The sequence below is a fragment of the Xenopus laevis genome, chromosome 9_10S (genome assembly GCF_017654675.1).
Source record: "Xenopus laevis strain J_2021 chromosome 9_10S, Xenopus_laevis_v10.1, whole genome shotgun sequence".
NCBI lineage: Eukaryota > Metazoa > Chordata > Amphibia > Anura > Pipidae > Xenopus > Xenopus laevis.
The window spans coordinates 42169263-42190132 of record NC_054388.1 but is presented as its reverse complement, the minus strand read 5'-3'; the positions used below and the strand labels follow the sequence as shown (position 1 = coordinate 42190132).

Here is a 20870-nt window from a genome sequence, read left to right as displayed (position 1 = left end):
TTTCCATTTCTTGTTCTACTGTCTCCATCTTGCCCTACTGTCTTCATCTTGTCCTTTTTTCCATTTCTTGTTCTACTGTCTCCATCTTGCCCTACTGTCATAATCTTGCTACTGTCTCCATCTTGCCCTACTATCTCCATCTTGCCCTATCGTCATTATCTTGCTCTATTGTCTCCATCTTGCCATACTGTCTCCATCTTGTGCTACCGTCTTCATCTTGCCCTACTGTCTCCATCTTGCCCTACTGTCTCTATCTTGCCCTGCCGTCATTATCTTGCTCTACTGTCTCCATTTTGCCGTACTGTCTCCATCGGTGCTACCGTCTTTATCTTGCCCTACTGTCTCCATCTTGCCCTACCATCATTATCTTGCTCTACTGTCTCCATCTTGCCATACTGTCTCCATCTTGTGCTACCATCTTCATCTTGCCCTACTGTCTCCATCTTGCCCTACTGTCTCCATCTTGCCCTGCCGTCATTATCTTGCTCTACTGTCTCCATCTTGCCATACTGTCTCCATCTTGTGCTACCGTCTCCATCTTGCCCTACTGTCTCCATCTTGTGCAACCGTCTCCATCTTGCCCTACTGTATCCATCCTGTGCTACTGTTTCCATCTTGTGCTACTAATGATAGTTGATACTCCCGCAATACTGTTGCCATCTTGTTTCTTGAGCAACTGCAGTCCTGCCTTTCTATACTCATTACTTACTTTTCTGCTGTTCTATGCCCCCCCATAGGTAGGATCCAAGCCTTGACTAAAGAGAAAAATCATATTATGTATTATTAATGGGTCATTCTTGCTCATTCTTCCTACCTTTATATCCCTTTCTCTGCATCTAACAGGTAGATGCATAATTATTTCTCTATCGTTTAGATTTCCCTTATGTTTCCTCTGTCTGTGACATTATTATGAGCAAAGCTGGACTATAAAGAGACTTGAGCCCAGATGCCTGGAGGAAATCACTACTTTAGCTAGAGGTTTTTAAATTAACGTTATAGCAATTCACAGTGTATCTTGCATAATGAACACACAAGGCTCTTGAGATATTTGGCATTTTATATACAGTTTTCCTGAGCGGTGTTGACGGAATACTCCTTGGTGCATTTCACTCTCTGTACCCTTCAGACAAGCAATGGCAGAGGGAGATAAACCAAAGATGATTCAATTTGATTAGAATGATAGGTTCTTGCTGCTATATTTGGTCTTCGCCAGGCATTTCCAGTTTCGCTGTTGGGAGAGAGAGAATGACCATTATTAAAATCCCTTTTGCTTCTTATTCTCCAGATTGCCCTCCTCCTTTTGTTTAAATTACAAAGGGAATTCATTACTGTGTTACGAATACTCTGTGTAAAGATAAAGGTGGGTGTGGGTGTTTTAGATTTATGCTATGCCAATATTTGAAATAAGCCACAGTTTTCATTGAGACATTTATTCAAGAAAACTGATATAACCACTTTTATATTTCTTTTTTTTTTTTGAAAAGCTGAATATCTTCTACCTGAAAGCAGCAGCTTAAGTTAAGGTAGATGAAGTAACACCTGGAATGTTTTATTGGGTTATCTGCAGAAATAGGAGCAAGATTTTTACATAGGTAACCTTGTTTTACCTATAGGAGGGTCTCTTAGAGCTATTTTATAAAGGTTTATAAGGGGAAGTGACTCTATATAGATTTAAAAAAGTGTTTTATGCCATAAAGTTCTATGTGCAGGAAATACACATTATAAAAGCTGTGATTGTGCAATTGATTTTTTATTATTTTCTAATTTTTAGAGAAATTCTGTCACATAATCTGTTTGTATAGTGGATTTCATAGTACTGGTATGGGACCTATTATCCAGAACAGGACCGCCATCAGAAATTGCAGGGCCCTATACGAAATAATTTCCTGGGCCCCCTGGGCTGCACCTACCGCAAGCCCCACCTACAGGTCTGCCCCCCACCACACAGTAAAAAAACAAAAAAAATATTGGTGGCTAGGGTTCCCACATGTTATTAAAAAGATATTGATGGTCAGGGCCCCCATAAAAAAACATTAGTGGCCAAGGCCCCCCCATTAAAAAATATTGGTGGCTAGGACCCCACATGAGAAAGAAAATTGGTGGCCAGGGCCCCTTAAACATCCATGCCTTCCCGAAGTCAGCAGCTCTCACAAAGATGGTTGGCCCAGCTAATCAAGTAAGTGTGGCGTGGCCGGGCCCCCCTTACCCTCGGGGCCCCCTACAACTCTCCCCCCTGTCCCCCCCTGATGGCTGCCCTGATCCAGAATGCTTGGGATCTGAGGCTTTCCAGATAATGGGTGTTTCTGCAATCCCTTAAAACTACTAGAAAATCATAAATAAATAAATAAATAAACCCAATAAGTTGGTTCCGCTTCTAATAAGGATTAATTATATCTAAGTTTTGGATCAATTACAAGGTACTGTTTTATTACTACAGAGAAAAAGGAAATCATTTTTAAAAATTTCGATTATTTGATTATAATGGAGTCCATGGGAGATGGCATTTGCGTAATTTGCAGATTTCTGGATAACGGGTTTTCAGATAATGAATCCCATAATGTCTTTTTTTTTGTTCTTATTCTTTAGCAATTGTAAGCTTTGTGCGCAAACCAGATTTGTCATTATCTCAGGGGTGATCCTGGCCCCTCCGCCGCCTGAGGCAGCAGCAGTTGGTGCTGCCCCCCCTCCCCCGGAAATTCGCTCTTAAAGTACCAGAAGCAGCATTTTTGCTGCCCCCGGTACCTAGTGGGGCGCTGCTGCCTGAGGCGATAGCCTCAACACGCCTCATTGGCGAAGCACCCCTGCCTTATCTGCATCATTCACCAGATGCAATACAAAAAGAAATGTGGGGCGTGTTTATGAAGTATTAGTTCCCAAACATCAATCAGGGTTTGCTGACCTAAAAAAAAAAGCAGTCTTTCTACATGGGAGCTCCACCGCAGGCAGAGAATGGACTTGTAAAAACCTGTTTGGCTCCTGTTTGTTCATGTTATGCTCCTCCGCTCTGCCAAAAGCTAAATCTTAAGGATGTGCTTTGTATTAACTTCAATTAAGTAATTACATACCTGTAGCAGTTGTGTCATGAGAAAATATTGCCTGCCAATTCTTTTCAGGGAATTTTTTTTTGTTTTAACCACAAAATCAAACAACCCAAAACAGGAAATAATAGACACTTTCTAGTTTTCTTTTTAATCATATTGCCTCACTTTAGCCCCCCCCATGAATTTATTTCAGATAGATAATTAACTCGCTTCATTATTTACCTGTTACCTCCTCGTGTCATCAATGCGTGCATTTTTTCGTACGCTTGGCCCACCACTACCTACTTCTTTTAAGTACAAAATTATGATTTGGTTTTACTGGCGTAGAATTTAGTGTGGGCATGCTGAGCATGATGGGAGATGCAGTCCAATTTGATGGGAAGTAAAGGGTTAAGATTAGGGTATTTAAAGTTATCCAGAACCCCCATAGGGCTTTCTTGAGAATGCAGAACATGCGAAACGCGTAGAAGTCCCACTGGAAGATTAGGTGTGGTGACACAGGACATGAAGTTTATATGGCGTGATATCAAACTACGCACAGCGGGGAATGGAGAAGCAGAGGTCCCTCGTTTCACATTTTAATTTATAAATCCTGGCCGGGAGCAAGATTTTTAAATAGGTAAATTGTTTTACCTATAGGAGGGTTTCTTATAAAGCTTTCTCATACTGAAGTAAGAAACTTTCTAAATACAATCAATTAAATATTCTGCATTGTCTCTAAAATAATAAAGTTTATATTCACAATTCCTCTCTCAGCATCTGTTTCTCTTCATTCTGTATTCTTGCAGCTTTTGGGTGTCAGATGAATGAGCTAATGTATCCAAGGGATGAACTCCACGGTGCGGCTCGAGCCGACACATCGCCATGCGACAAAATGCAACGCATGTGACGTGTCGAATGTTCTGCGGATACAGTAAGTGAAGGAGAAGAAGGTAAGAACTACACGCATCGTTTTCATCCGACAGTCGGATAAATGTAGTTCTTACCTGCGATTTCTCCTTCACTTCCTGTATTTACAGAACATCCTACACATCGCATGCGTTTGGATGCATTGGCGACGGATCGGCTCGAGCTGCAACGTGGAGTTCCTCCCTTATAGGGGAGGCTCCCTTTTCTAGCAGATGTATTAGAGCTCACTCAAATAACTGATTCTAGTACAAACAAAATCTGACAAATTAACGGCATTTTGCACAAATCCTGCATGTAGAGAGACAAGATTTCTGGTGATTTCAATAAAGTGAGCTCTAATACATGTATACGTGTAGGATGTTCTGTTAATACATCTTCTAGGCAAAAAAGTCCCCTATAAGATATATTGGAACATTCATCTGACTACTTCAAGACAGAATGAAGAGAAACAGATGCTGGGAGAGAAATAGTGAAGATAATTTGATTATTTCAGAAAACAGTACAGAAAATGTAATTGATTGTATTTAGAAAGTTCCTTATTTCAGTATGCTGAAGCATTTATTAAAATGTAATTTTCACAATACTTCCCCTATAAAACAAAAACCATTAAATGTATTTTTTTGCTTTGCTCTTTTAATCCATTGTTTCTAAATATATATCATTTTTATTACAAAAAGAAATATGTCAACAACAAACATAAAAGAAAAATTAGAAAAGGACCTAATAAGAAAGTTTGTAAATATATCCGTTTCACAGTACTAAACTACTTTGCTTTCACAAAAAAATAAGAACAATTGCTTGAATACTTACTGCTCTTAATCAGTGGCCCCTGGGATTCACTGCGTTCTGTAAAAAATAGGGAAACCATTATACCACCAGTAAATTAATTAATTTTAAAAAAAAAAAGTGAATAATACTACTGTATAACAGCATTAGCAACAGTCAAACCCAAGGCCCCCCATCTGAGTACTGCACATGCACCCACTGCAAGGGCCACCTGGAAACACAGGGAATATGGAGTGCAGTGGCTCAGGCCAGTTCACTGGATCACTGTTACGTGGCTCCAAATTGCCAATCCCATGCCCAGCAGCACACACAATATCTCTCTCACAATATTTCCACTCAAACCCACTTACCCTACCCAGGTCAGTTTCTCCACTAAAACCCACAACATTATTAGACAGTGAACCTGTACACTCCAACCCCTTACCTCGTGGTTTTGGGGGAAAGAATTTTTTCTTCTTGTGATAGAACCAATAACCCACTGCTGCAGCGGTCAACACTAATACCACTAAGATAAAAATCCCAGCATAGTGTTTGCCAGTCTCAGTAGGTGAGGCACTCTTATCTGCAAACAAACACAGGTCAATGTTATCATCTTCTCTAGAGTTGTATCGTTTTCATTATTGTACTTTGAATATCACAATTCTCCTCTAAGGGTGGTGGCACACGTGGCTACTGGGGGAGATTAGCGGGCCAGTGACAAATCGACTATCCTTCTTCGGGCAACTAATCTTCCCCAAATGCCTTCCCGTCGGCTGAAATGTAAATCGCCGGCAGGATGGCACTCGGAACGCTTTGTTTTCTGCTTGTTTTATGGCGACTTCGGAAAGCAGAAGTGATCCGAGTGCCATCCTGCTGCCAATTTACATTCTAGCCAACGGGAAGGCATTTAGGGAGACTAGTCGCGCGAAGAATAGGCAATTTGTCACTGGACCACTAATCTCACAGTTGCCCTTACTGTGCCTATATTTCCCCAGTCCATGTTTTCTTTTTGAATTTCAAGGCACTTAGGCCAAGTTGGAGGGTATCCTATTCCATATGCCATGTATTCTGTGGGGTTGAGAATACACAGTTAAGTGTCCCTGAGGCTTATACATAGGTGGGGCAGGACACTATGGAATCTGCTGTTGCTGAGTATGGTATCCCCTTGCCAAAGGAACAGTGTGTTTGTTGACCACGTTAAACAAGTAGATCTTCTTGTGAATGGTCAGCTTTATGGTTCGTGATTGCTTTGTTGAGGATTCTATCCATGTCTTTGAGTTATATTCCACTGGAAATCAGTCATGAGATCTTGTGACATTAATTGAAAATGACACATTCACACATTCCCCCAATCTATATTTCCAAAGGAGTATATTCATTTCAGTGCAGTTTATAGTCTCATCATACCCTTGGTCTTGTAGTCTCACCTGCTTGAGCGTTACAATCTTCTGCAAAAGAAAAATGGAGAAAGCAATAGTTACTCCAACATGGAAGTATCTCGGAATGTTGACTTCTCAAATTAGTTACTTCTCTTACAGAGTTAATAATTAGTAAGCTTTTTTGGCTTGTACTTCTGTGGCCTTCTGTTGTACAAAGATGAGGTGAACCTGAGTATCAACATGAGGCTTAGCCTTAAAAATGTAGGTAATGAGTAGAGCTAAGCTCTGACAGACAAGAGGTAGTGTTGTGCTCATATCATCCTGTTCTGACAGAGCTGAGCCCCACCCACAAGGAGCAAGGCTAATATTCATATTGAGGCATTAGTGCCAGGTTTCTGGTAAGATAAATGACTCTGTTGGCTACTCTATTACCTTCATAATGGTTGCTGCCGAGAGGAATTCCACATGACTGCATTGTGGCTGGTGTGTTGATCTGAACACTGAGTATCGTATTGTTATAAATCTTGATATTGGAAATAATCAGCCTCAACTCATTGTCTTTGATTTCCACATAGATGTCTTGATCCTGCTGCTGCTTAGCTCTCATATTCTGTTTGTTAATGTAGAGCCTATGATTGATCCCATTTAGGCTCCAGTTTAAGGTCACATTTGTTATGCTTTTGTTAGTCCTACACTGAATAGTCGCGGTGTGCTGGCATGTATCTATCATTGGGTCATCACAGTGAAGTTCTGCATCAAAAGAAATGAAGGTTATCACTTAACGACTGCAAAGAATATTCAATATTTGCTTCCCTTAAAGGAGAACTAAACCCTGAAAATCAATACAACTAAAAATGCCATATTTTTTATACTGAACTTATTGCACCAGCCTAAAGTTTTAGCTTGTCAATAGCAGCAATGATCCAGGACTTCAAAGTTGCCACAGGTGGTCACCGTCTTGTGTCTGTGTCTGTGACACTCACATGCTCAGTGGGCTCTGAGCAGCTGCTGAGAAGCTAAGTTTAGGGGTCATCTCAAATTATACAGGGCTGATTATTAGATTCTGATGCTAATTGCACTGGTTTCGGAGCTGTCATGTTGGAGTTATCCGTATCGATTACTAATCAACCTTGCAGTGTGACATTTATATTCTATGTTTACTGTATATTTTGAGTCTGTCCCTAAGCTCAATAAGTGACAACAGCACAGAGCATGTGCAGTGAATCAGCAGAAAAGAAGATGGGGAGCTACTGGGGCATCTTTAGAGACACAGATCTTTACTGCTAAACGGCTGTGGTTGCCTTGGGCTGGTACAGAAGCCCAAAACATAATCTACAATATTTTTAGCCTACTGCTTTAGTTCTCCTAAAGCTTAACTAAATGTAATGTAGATCTCCTACATTACAGTACGAGGGTATAGCTTATAGTGTGCAAAGAACATTTCTCTACCTTGAGTTACTTCAGGGATGTACAAAGTCTCAAGAGGCGATCCTTGTGGAGTGATGATCCTGAGCTTTAAATGCTTCTGTTCATCTGTTTTTATACCGAACAAAGTCAGCGTCAGCACCCGGTCTTTGAGGCTCACACTTAAATGTTCACTTTTATTCTGCATGATCTGTTGATGATCAATCTGAAAGTTGAAACCTGTTTCTCCATACAAAATATCTATTCCATCAATTCTTGTTGTACCATCAGACACGTTACACGTCACTGTCACTCGTTTCTGGCAAAGGTCTATTACAGGAGTTTCACATTTGAGCTTGGTCACTAGATAAAGGAAGAAAGTCACAGATTAGATTATTGGTTTAAGGGATGGCAAGAGCAGGGTGACAATCAGAGGGGTACAGGACGGCCTGATCAAATTTTGACTGGGTAGTGAAACGTTTCATAAACCTATTGTAACAGGTGAATGGGTCAGGGTCTGCCTTAACATTCCTTGGGTTACTATAAACTGATTCCAGAACCCAGGCAAGGGGTCCAACTTCCAGCAACTCCCAGTAGGCACAATACAATAGTACCCTTTATCTTCAGGTGGGGTCATCGCTTATGGTATGAAGGAAAGGATTACCACTCTTGTATAAGCACACAGTATTCGCTCTTGATCAAATAACTTTGGGTGCCAATTGGTCCTTTAAAACAGCCAAACCATTTATTGAGCTGGTGGTACATTGACTCAATGGTCAATTACTTCACATAAGGTGCATGCTCAGATGATACACTCCAAGTAGTGGCAGTAGGTCATTAACACAAATGTGTTACTCATGGATACTCTCTGATCCTTTGTTAGTCGGCTTTCTCACCGGGTTGCCTTGCCTGCCTTTGGTGCAATCCCCATTGAATATGAATCTCACAGCTGGTTTCACTCTCCAAGGATCTTTCTTTCTCTGAGCCTAACCACTTGAGTCCCCAACCTGGCAGCCTTGCCACCCCAGGGTACTAACCCTTTCACTAAACTCCTCGTTGGAGCCTTGGCAGCTCACTAACTTTTTCTGTCACTCCTATAGTGACCTATTACAGTTTCTGACCTGACACTTGCTAACTTCTATACTGAGGTCTACCTCCACCTCGGTCCCTCCCAGCCACACATCACCTCCTCCAGTGAGTGGGTGTACTAGAAAAGAGGCATACTACTACATGCCACTGACCCCAAATGAAATGACTGGCTTATTAGCACATTCATGGCCACATCATTTTGGTACAACATGCTTGAATTCATTGGGGGGGAGGCCCTAGATATCTAGTACAGGGCCCCAAGATATTTTATGGTGGCACTGGGCAAGAGCAACATGGAGGCCATTCTGATGAAACTGAACATAAAGGACAAAATACTCTGAGAAACAATGCCAGCCATAAGTAGGAAAGAGTGAAATTAAATTAACAGACTTGGATTGGTTTTGTATAAAATTAAAGGCCAACTAAAAACCCCAAGAAAACTTGCAGTTATTTAAAGTGCCCCACCAAGTGCAGTGTTATGTAACTGTTAAACCCCCATGTGGCGTCAGGGAGCACATCTGGCATGACATTTAGTGAGGAGAATGCCCAACTCCTGAAGAACAATGGTTGGTAAAGTAATGAATCAGTTGGCGAAAAATATGAATCAATCCTTTATTTTGTCAGGGTCTTCTTGAGGTTTGTGTACCTGCTGTAGCTGTGGTCTCTAAAAAGGTGCAACAGATGGAGGCAGAGGGGAACTTACACTCGCCAAGAACTCCACATATAGCAGATAACACCAGCAACAACTGGACTGTCAGCCGCTTGCAATCCATTCCCATTCCTCCAGGGTCATATAGATGAAGGAGCTAAAGAGAAGTAAACATATCAAGTCACATTACATATTAGGAACAAAGTAAGCTGTGACCAATTCTTCTGTGTAACACTAATGGGTGTATTTATCAACTTTGAATAAACTCACAATTTAAAAACTCGAATGTTTGCCTTTTTATTAAAAAGCTTGATTGAATATAATCGTGGAAAAAACTAGAATATCTAAATTTGCTCATTTGTGAGTTTACAAGCTCAACCCCCCCCCCAGAAAATCTTGATTGAAAGAAATGGCTTGAATTTTCCCTAGACGACACCCATTGACGTCTACATGAGCTTGTCTGTTTTTAGATGCCGAAGTTTTACATTTGAGATTTTGTGCTTAATAAATACCAAACATTCAAGTTTTTTTGAACTATAACTCAAATTTGTGTGTTTGTTCAAAATAATTGGAAATTGTGGCAACAATTCGAATTTAAACATTGTTAAATCATCCCCTAAATGTATCATTATTTGGATATGGGGGTGATTTATCAAGGTTCACATTTGAATTGTTGCCACAAATCAAAATTTTTTACACAAAAAACTCACAAATTCGAGTTACATTTTCAAAAACTTGAATGTCTGATATTTATTAAGCAAAAAACTTAAATGTAATAAAACTGCATCTAAGAGCTGGAGAGTTCATGTAGAGTTCAATGGGAGTTGTCCTATGCAGAATTGAAGCCATTTTTAAAATATTTAAACCCACAAACTCAAGTTTTTTAAAGCCTATAAACTCGAAACATTTTAGGTATTTGAGTTTTTTTTCAAGATTGTATTATATTGAGTTTTTTTAAATTCAAATTTTTTCATAAATAAGCAAACATTTTAGTTTTTTTAAATTGTGAGTTTATTTGAGGTAGAAAAAACCTCACAAAACTCACAAATTTGATTTTTGATAACTAAGCCCATATAGTTACATAGTTAGTTAGTTTCGTCAGGTTGAAAAAAGACAAAGTCCATCAAGTTCAACCCCTCCAAATGAAAACCCAGCATCCATACACACACCCCTCCCTACTTTTAATTAAATTCTATATACCCATACCTATACTAACTTGTCAAATGCCAAGGACCCTGATCTCGGCTCGGCTTCACCAGTAGTGTGACCACCTTTGGGCTTCGGGAGGAGCCCTCAGCTTAATTGGGTGCCACCTGGATTTAACGAGGGGTACAAGGCGAGGAGTTCTGGCTGGCAAAGGGGCACGACCGGATAGCAAGAGTCTTTCGGCAGAAGGTCAAGGACAAGGCGTCAGGTGGAAACGGAACAGACCGGATCAGGACAGGCAGATAACAGAATCGTCAGGCAGGCAAGGGGTCAAAACGAGATAATCAGACAGACTGGATAAGGCAGAAGGATGGTCAGACAGGCTGGGTCGAGGCAGGCGGATATCAGAATCGTCAAACAGGCAAGGGGTCAAACCGGGTGATCAAGCAAGGGGTTAAGCAGGAAGAGTTGTCGTAGGCAGGCAAGGGTCAGGATACAGAATGCAGAGTAGTCAGGAACAGGCTGGGTCAAACACGGATAATCAGTCAGGATAGCAAATTCAGAAACAGGTAGCAAAAGCTCAGGAAACCACAGGAAATGATCCTATAACTGGCACTAGCTACAGGTCTGAATGGGCCTTAAATATGGATCCACTTGGCGCAAAATCGTGCGCTATTTCGCGCTGGCGCAATCACGCCAGCGTGCCTGCGCCTTTAAGAGACGCGCAGGCGTGCCGCGCGTGCCCTAGGGATCCAAGATGGCGCCGGCAAGGGCAGGATAGGAGCGGCGCAGCGGGCGTCCACGCCAAGGAAACGGCGTGAACCCCGCTGCCCACTAGACCACCAGGGTAAGTTTCTTACATAACTATAGAGCAGGGATCCCAAACCATTTGAACCCGTGAGCAACATTCAGATGTAAAAGGAGTTGGGGAGCAACACAAGCATGAAAAATGTTCTTGGGGTACCTAATAAGTGCTGTGATTGTCAACCTACATTGAGGCTCTGTTTGGCAGTACACTTGGTTTTTATGCAACCAAAACTTTCCTCCAAGCCTGGAATTCAGAAATAAGCTCCCACTTTGAGGCCACTGGGAGCAACATTCAAGGGGTTGGAGAGCAACATGTTACTCACAAGCTACTGGTTGGGGATCACTGCTATAGAGCTTAGTATCACAATAGCCTTTGATATTATGTCTGTCCAAAAAATCATCCAAGCCATTCTTAAAGGTATTAACTGAATCAGCCATCACAACATCACCCGGCAGTGCATTCCACAACCTCACTGTCCTGACTGTGAAGAACCCCCTACGTTGCTTCAAATGAAAGTTCTTTTCTTCTAGTCTAAAGGGGTGGCCTCTGGTACGGTGATCCACTTTATGGGTAAAAAGGTCCCCTGCAATTTGTCTATAATGTCCTCTAATGTACTTGTAAAGTGTAATCATGTCCCCTCGCAGGCGCCTTTTTTTCCAGAGAAAACAACCCCAACCTTGACAGTCTACCCTCATAATTTAAGTCTTCCGTCCCTCTAACCAATTTAGTTGCACTTAGTCTCTGCACTCTCTCCAGCTCATTTATATCCCTCTTAAGGACTGGAGTCCAAAACTGCACTGCATACTTCAGATGAGGCCTCACCAGGGACCTATAAAGAGGCATAATTATGTTTTCATCCCTTGAGTTAATGCCCTTTTTTATGCAAGACAGAACTTTATTTGCTTTAGTAGCCACAGAATGACACTGCCCAGAATTAGACAACGTGTTATCTACAAAAATCCCTAGATCCTTCTCATTTAAGTGACTCCCAACACACTGCCATTTAATGTATAACTTGCATTTATATTATTTTTGCCAAAGTGCATAACCTTGCGTTTATCAACATTGAACCTCATTTTCCAGTTTGCTGCCCAGTTTCCCAACTTAGACAAATCACTCTGCAAAGTGGCAGCATCCTGCATGGAACCTATAGTTCTGCACAATTTAGTATCATCTGCAAAAACAGAAACAGTACTTTCAATGCCCACCTCCAGGTCATTAATAAACAAGTTGAAAAGCAACTTGCATATGTGTCTGTGGAGGCTTATTAATTCAGATTTTTGTGGTTTTAGAGGTTTTTGAAACCATGACTAAACACTAATTCTCTCAAAAATCTGAATATAAAAACATGAACACAAAAAAGTTGAAAGATGTGCAAAAAAATATATGAATAGCGCAAAGTTTTTTAGGCAATTTCTAGAGGAGAAAAAATCCAAAAACCTCTAAAAGTCCGAAATGATTTGAAGTGGTTCAATCGGATCAGCACAGCTCTCACTGAATTTTATAGCACCATGACAAATTTTACTTGGCACAGTTTTGCCTTTGAGGTTTTCCTGTTTTTTTAACTTAATAAATTTCGAATTTTTCTAGTTTTTTGGATATATAGATAAAATATTTTTTTTTTCCTTTTTTGAAAAAAAAAAGAAAAAAAATGAAATTTGATTGTTAGTAAATGACCCCCTATGTGTATGGTTTTGTCTCATCACACAATTAAAATGCATCAAATGTTGCTACAATTTGCTACAAGGAGAGAGGAGGCTGCAACCTTGTCTTAGCAACTGCTCTGGATGGATTGCTTCCATGTTCATCTCTATACAGTTTCCTGGAATTAGTGTAAATTGCACCTCACTAGTCAAATTGATATTTTAGTTTAGATCGGACTCCTCTCAGCCATAAAGTAGGGCAGAACTGCTGCTGTCTATGGTTCACGCAGATGTCTCCCTGGGCATAGTAAGAGTTTATTTACCCAAAGGGCAAGAAAGGTTATGGAATTTCCCATCAAGGCATATCATAGAGAGCAATAAACTGATAATCAATTCATATAGAGCCTACTGAAATTGAAGTGTGCTGTTCCTGTAACTAACTTTCAGGTTAATGGTTAGAGGCCATGAGCTTAAAGTAACATACAAAAATTAAAGTGTTTTAAATCAATGACAATATAATGTAGTGTTGCCCTGCACTGGTAAAACTGGTGTGTTTGATTCAGAAACACAACTATAGTTTATATAAACGAGCTGCTGTGTAACCATGGGGGGCAGTCATTCAAGCAGAGGATACACAGTAGATAACAGATAAGCCCTGCAGAATCCCATTGTATACTACAGAGATTATCTGTTATCTGCTGTGTATCCTGTGCCTTATCTCATTTTTCCAGTTTGAATGGCTGCCCCCATCGTTGTAAGCGATCTGACTATCTACCAACCTGGTGATTTTACTCACAACTCACGTTATCTGGTCTTAGCTAATTGGTATGTCTAAGATCTATAGCAGTTTTACCTCAATATTTCTACATATCTGTAACTTTGTTAGGAGCTAACGGGGCCCAGCCTGAAGGCCAGTTAGGGTGAGATTTGGGGTGAGTGTTTATTTGTGCCCTGGGTACCCCTGGAACTATAGCAGGGTGACTGTTACCCCAATGTTTCTATATATCGGTAACCTTGTTATGAGCTAAGGGAGCCCTACAATTCTAGGTCATTACAACATCACTGATGATACTATAGAAATATGGATCTTTGAGCTCAGTTTATGAGATTATGTCCCTTCCCCTGGTGATAAATAAGCACCTGTATTTTCCTGCCCTGTAAAAAAAAAAAAGAGAAATGTTTGACAACAGTGAGTGTATGTGAGTTTAGCACTAACCAACAACACGCCCACCCCGCCTGGAGAACATCAGATAAAGTGCACAACCTTCGGCCCCAGTGCCGCACATAATCCACCATTGGTTGCTCTTGTTATTTGTTGAGGTTAAGTGTATTTACTTGCTGAATATTATTCTGTCTGTATAGTATTATCTATGTAGATCTTAGCTTAAACTTGCCATGGCATTAACGCCAGCTGTATAGAAAGTAAAAGTAAGGTATAGTCCCATGTACTTACAGGACAGAGAGTAAACAAAGTAAGGGAGGGGCTGTGTCTTTCCCTGATAAATGAATTCTGTTACAACTATAAGATTAATCTTTATTCTACTGGGAACATCAGTGTACCAATAGCTTATAAAAATATATAATACATAAACATTCAGCCTCATATTGTTAAAGGAGAAGTAAAGCCTATAAGAAATACACATTCAGCCTCATATTGAAGTAAAGCCTATTTGAGACGAAAGAGCCCCCCATACAGACTAGCCACCCACTAACATGATGATGTTTCAGATGGAGAAGGTGACCTGTGCAAGAGCCCTATAAGTTGTACCAGGCTATATTTCTCTTTTAAGTTTCTGTGCAGGATATAAAACAGTCACTCACACTGCATATTGTCCTAATTAGCTTAGCTTTTGAGACCCCCGCTGGCACCAGAGAGTAGGCTGGGCAAGACTGGAGAGTCAGAGAGAGCAACAAGATACAAGGTTGGAGGCTCGGATTCTCAGTGCCAGTGGACTTAGGTACTTCAGGGTCCCTGTGTGTAAGGTACTGGATGTTTGTTAGTTGTTGTGTCACTGACCTCTCTGGCAACCCATATCACCAGATCTGTCCAGCTGAACCTTTACAGAGCTAGCCTGAGAAGTGCGAAATCCCAAAATAATGAATATTACTGTCTACATCATGCTAAATGCTAATTTAAAGGTGACCCATTTAAATCAGGATTAAAGGTAAGTTGATGCTGTAGGCACAGGCTTATAGAAGCGCCTGGTTATATTCTCACCTCCAACTATTAGGAATGGATTTCGGGACTTGTAGTTGAACCACATCCGGAGGAGTGCTGATTGCCACTCAGGCAGGGGATACAGTGGTGTTTCTAGAATGCCGGAAAGCAATGGGTTAAGAATGTGGAACTAGAAGCATGTGCCCTACGGCTACACAAAATGTATATGGAGAATAATATGCTCCAGTGCCCAACATGGCACCATCCTTTCTAAAATAACAGGTGATGCACTGGATTAACCAGTGGCCCTAGTTGGTCATCACATGGTCTAGAACCTTTCTGGTTCTCCGGTCAAACTGTTGGATCATGTACAAAAGCCTGAGCATGTGTTACAGTCTTACAGGGCTGGCACTGAATAAACTGGAGGGGGACAGAACTCCGCAACCTGAGTGCAAGCACCATACACCGTGGGACCGGGGCCACATAAAGGGGTAATTGTTTTCATTTGTTTTCATCATGTAACTTTCCAACAAATGCATTTTGAGTCACTGCCAACCCCTCGGGGTACTGTATAAACATGAGCATGTAACTTTGATTTTGTGAGGTTCTTAGTGTTGGAGGTGGGGGGGGGTCTCATTGTTCAGGGAGTTTACTTTTCCTTCTCAAACTCCAATGGTTTTGTACCGTACACCTGGGCTGGCCCTCCTGCAGCTCTTGGTAGTAGTTCCTGTTACCCCCCGCTGTGTTGCCATGTTATAATCCGCCATGAAAAAAATTCCCTCTCTCTTCTTTTTAATCTTTATGAAGATTTATTGGAGAAAGCTTCATGTTTTGGGTTTCCGTAGCAGCCCAATGCTTAACTAATGTCACTGGGCAATTTTTTTGTTGTTGTTATTGCTAGTTGTGATTCTATTGAACTTGTAGTGGTTTATTGTATTTTAAGCTCTGGTTCTCGCTTGTAAAATGAGTAGGAAACAAGAGATTCTTCAATCACCAATCTTTTTGCAATCATTTTCTTTATTGCTTTCAATGGTTTTATTGAACTTTTAGGGATTTCATTTTTTAGTTCTGCCTTGGTCTTGATTGCTTGTTTTCACCCATAAAACATTCATTAGAGCGAATCTGGAATTCTGACCACCAATATCTGGGAGATCAAGGGTGTTTAGTGTCCTGGGTTCAATTCTAGTGAGTACCCTATCTGTAAGGATTTCGTTTAATCTTCCCATATCTTCATGAGTTTCCTCTGGGTACCTTGGCTCTTCCATATACAGTAGGAAGGCTAATTGGCTCTTTAGACTAGGGCCAAACCATACAAATCTCAGCCTGCAGAGAAGCACTCTCCCTTTGCTTTTCCTGCATCCGGAACTATTACCTCTGCTCTGGTTCAAGCGGAATTCAGCACTAAAATGTGAGATTTTGCATTTCAAGCCAAAATTCACCGCGTCTGCCTGCACCTGAGCAGAGGTTTCCAGGTACAGGCAGAGCAGCAGGAGAGGAGCAGCAGGGGAGCTGTTACTTGGCCTTTGTTTTTCTGCATGGCATGGCTCTAGCCTAAGAAAGCTGGGAATGTGATAGGGGTTTATGTTGTGAGCTCCAGTGGGGCAAGCACTGATATCAGCACTATATAAATACAAGATAAGAATAATCCCACCATAAAAAAGGTCTGGCCCATTACATACTGTACCTCGCAACATTTTGGAAATAGAAAGAGGGACAAAAAGATTTGCCGCACGGATGCACGGAAATTTTTGACCACCATGTATATTTTACAAAAGATGCTTTTGAAACAATTTTGAGAGAAGCAAATAAGTAATTGTAACAATTTAGATAAGGAAGTCCCTTGTGAAAAGTTAGACTCGCAGCTTAAAGGGCAATTCACCTGCATTATATGTTCAAACTTTCATAACCTGCCAGATTTTGTAAAATGAACATGGTAATTAGGAGGTGTGGCCAAGAAAATGGGCGTGGTCAAAACGTCACCGCGGCAACTTTTTTTGTCCCTCTTTTTATTTCCAAAATGTTGGGAGGTATGCTGTCACTGTCCAATAAAGCAGTTCTTTGTTTGAAGCATTTAAACTGGACTGTTGTTACTCTCATCCTGACTGATCTGTGCACCAGGAGACACCTTCGATCCACCTGAGGGTAAGGTGTTTAAATGACACAAATACAGCTGGGAGTTGCCCATAGCCTCAAGGTGCCCTAGACACACTAGAAGCAATTGACACTATTCCCACACATCTCAGGCCCACTCCCAGGTGTGCTACATCAGTATACTGTACAGCACAGGAAGGGAGACACCAGGGTGTGCCATGATAAAGTGCTGTGCCATACTGTAGTCCAAGTGTCCCAGCAAGCTTGCTTTGTACGTCATGCCATGCGTTGTGCTTTATCATGCTCTGGCACGCTCTGCAAGGCCCTGAACATGCTGGAACATTAGTGCTCTGTGGATCTGTGGGTGGTGCAGGACTTAAGATGGCCATAGATGTTGAGATTTTTAAAAGATCCGATCCTCATCGTGAGACCACGATTTTCTCAGCCCCAGACATTTACATTTCAGCTGTAATTGTCCTTATGGGGGCACTTGGGGTGCTTAGTTGCCGAGTCACTCCCTTACATGTGGCCAAGTCCAGACTTTGATTCAAAATAGGCCCCGGCTTTTTCAAATACACAGAGGCCCAAACAGCCCCCACAGGCTCAATAAACACTGACTGTCTATGGCATCTTACAGCAGCTCCTCTAGCCTATGGGGTGGGGTGTCATTTTATTCGTGAGAACTTGCTAATTTAGCAATTTAGCATTAATAGTTATGGGAATTTTATGGAGAAACCTTATTTTAATCTGCTTCTTTCATATTTTTAAGAAGGCATCTACAAAAAAACTGTGATCTGTGTGCAGAATTCTGCATGTATAAGAGCGCAGATGCGTCTAATAGGCATTTTTTTTTAAATATAAAGCTGGTGGTTAGTGATCTCCGCCGGACGAAAAATGTCAGGACTCTCCACACATGGTCTGAAAATCGTACAAATCCTCGATTCGTATGATCAGATCTTTGCATCTATGGCCAGCTTTAGAGGGAACATTTGTCTACGTTTGGGTTATCATTTGCCTCACTTTGAACATATCAGATTTTTTTTCTCAAATTCACCTTTGGCTTTGTTGCTAATGTTTTTTCCGCTATTACAGTTACAGCAGGCCTACAATCTTGGAGGTATGTTGTTACACATTGGTGATCCCATATTAACCCTGACATGATTATCCTTGGTTTGGTGTAAACTTTCTTCAAAGTACTGCTTTAGTTTGGTGGTGTCTCCTGGACTGGAAAAGCGAGTTACCAATTCTTGTATTGCTCTACAGTTTGGAATTTATGTGGTTAACATGGCCCCCCATTAAAAAAAAAACATTTGTGGTCAGGGTCCGCATTAAAAAATATTGGTGGCTAGGACCCCACATGGGGAAAAAAAATTGGTGGCCAGGCCCCCCCCACATTATAAGAAAATTAGTGGCCAGGGCCCCCCTTAAACATCCTTGTAAAAAAAACTAGTGGCCAGGGCCCCACCACACAACAGGGACCACAAAGGGTTACCTTTAGGGGGGCCCTGCCATGTTGCACTTACTTCATTAGTGGGGCCCACCTGCTGTCAGTGAGCTGCCAACTACAGAAGGGAGGAGGGGAGCACAGGTGGCTGTATCTTCTTCCAGTGACAGCATTTTCTTCCCTTATTGGTCACAGAATTTCAAGTCCTGGTAAAGCTGCATGGTGATTGGATGAGCTGGAGGGGAAGTTCAAACCTCAGCTATCCAATCCCTGAGCAGCTCAACCGGATCTTAAACTCAGTGACCAATAAGGGGAAGTAATGGACAGAAGATACCCCCCCTTGTGCTCCCGCCCCCTGCCTTGCCGAGGTCAGCATCTCTCAGAAAGCAGGGGGGCCCGGCTAATCAAATAAGTGCGGCATGGCCGGTCCCCCCTTACCCTCGCGGCCCCCTACAACTCTCCTCCCTGTCCCCCCCCTGATGGCTGCCCTGCTGACGATATCAATGGCCAACTGTCACTACTAATTGTCAGACATAACTTTTGTTCGATTGCTGTCTTTCAATTCATGGGCAGAACATCATCTGATTTGTTCTTTACCACTTTATTTAATCTGAATGATTAGTGGTAGGTCGGAAGATTGCAAAAGACAATCGTTCGTTGGACAAAGGGATAAATCTGCATGTCTATGGCCAGTTTAAAGGAACAGTAACACTAAAAATTAATGTTTTAAAATGAAAATATAATGTACTATTGCACTGCGCTGGTACAATTGGTGTGTTTACTTCTGAAACTCAACGTAGGGTTGCCACATTTTCTGGGACTGGAAAACGGGCAGGGGCGTGAGAGGTGGGGCAGGGGGCATAACTTAAAATTTAGACCCAAAACTATGATTGTTTACTCCACACCGAAAGAGAATTGTAAGTGGAAGCTTTATCTTTAAGGACCCATTCCTTTTGGTACAAATAGAGCAGAGAAATCAAGTTGCAGCCTGTTATACAGAGATAACAGGGAAGAGACAGACGGGGCTGAACCCCGCTCTGAACATGAACTACACACTCACAAACCAAACAAGTAACACAACCTGCTAATTAATATAAATACAAAGTATCTGCAATGCAAGTCATTTTTGTATAATACACAAGAACCATAACCATTTAACTGATATTCTTATAACTGCACTTGTGTCACATGACTCTCTGAAATGTGCATATTAGAACAAATAATGTACCCCAGATGTCAAATATATGGATATTACAACTCACCTAGGAGTTTCATGTCTTGTACAAACTCCTTAGATAGATGTGGATCTCCTTTGTGGCTTATAGTATCCTTATATTTTAAAATAAGGGGTCTGTATTTATGCTCATTTCTTTTATATTTATCTATTTTATTTATACACATTTAGCTGCGCCAGTCAGGCAGGAGAGAGAAGTGACGGCATGTATGAAGGGATATTATTAATACTATGGGACATAGTTAAATTCCTCTGCTCACTGTACCTGCCTCACTCTCCCCCAACGCACCTGGATGTCATTTCTCCCCGGTTGCACTCTTACCTGTACAGACGCTTCTTCACCTGCAGCCGATACTATGATCGTGCAACCAACTCCTGCTTGTTCCAGTTCAGGCAGACGGGTGAAAACTCAATGTATACAAATACAAACGCAACTCACTTTCACTTTCTGAAGATGGTGCTGAGTCACTGATCTGCTCAAATAGATTGTGGCATCATCCCCACTACTGTGATCTCGTTTGCACTGACAGCTCTGCAGCAACACGCCTATTAAAATCCACAACAAGTGTGGAATCAGCAAAATGTGGGTATAGATTTGGAATATGACTTCATGGGGCTTATTTCCTATCATAGTGTCTAAGTTGCACCCATAGTAGGTCCATACATTATTTTGTTACTAATTGCTGGTTGCTATACTATGAAACACACTGTAACGGTTGGCACCCTGAATCTAGAACCAATGCCAAGCACCCTGGTCTTTGGCCTCGGGAGGAGCCCTCAGCTACTCAGAAGCCTCCAGGACTAAAAACGAGAGGTGCAAGGCGAAAGGTTCTAAACAAGCGAAGGGGCAAAGTCTTTTGGGCAGAAGGTCGTGGTACAAGGCATAAGGCAAAATCGTAGCAGGACAGGCCAGGTCGAGGCAGGCAGAGAATAAGCGAAGTCAGGCAGGCAAGGGTCAAACCGGAAGATTCCAAACAAAATAGAACATAGGCACACTCCACATACTGCTTCTGCAAACATTCTTTTGAAAAAAGCTTATTTTATATATGAGATCCCAGCAAACGTTTCGGGGACGTGCCCCTTCATCCAGTGCTACTTACAAACTGTGCA

At 41.5% G+C, this 20870-nt stretch overlaps 1 protein-coding gene across 3 annotated transcripts; it reads right to left on the bottom strand.

Annotated features, from left to right (window-relative positions):
• Positions 1-1039: 1039 nt before the first annotated feature.
• Positions 1040-20244, bottom strand: LOC108702223. Of its 3 annotated transcripts, none has more exons than XM_041578537.1 (9): positions 20083-20244; positions 15052-15144; positions 9234-9393; positions 7544-7861; positions 6527-6844; positions 6143-6163; positions 5161-5298; positions 4761-4796; positions 1040-1228 (listed from the first exon to the last, which is right to left on the bottom strand). In XM_041578537.1, exons 3-9 carry the CDS (start codon positions 9364-9366, stop codon positions 1194-1196), a joined length of 999 nt encoding a protein of 332 aa, XP_041434471.1. In that variant the 5' UTR covers positions 9367-9393; positions 15052-15144; positions 20083-20244; the 3' UTR covers positions 1040-1193. The 3 variants fall into 3 exon arrangements, with proteins under 3 accessions (XP_041434471.1, XP_018093218.2, XP_041434470.1); XM_018237729.2 differs by having other exon boundaries at positions 9291-9393; positions 20083-20239; XM_041578536.1 differs by lacking the exon at positions 15052-15144 and having other exon boundaries at positions 20083-20243.
• Positions 20245-20870: the final 626 nt, after the last annotated feature.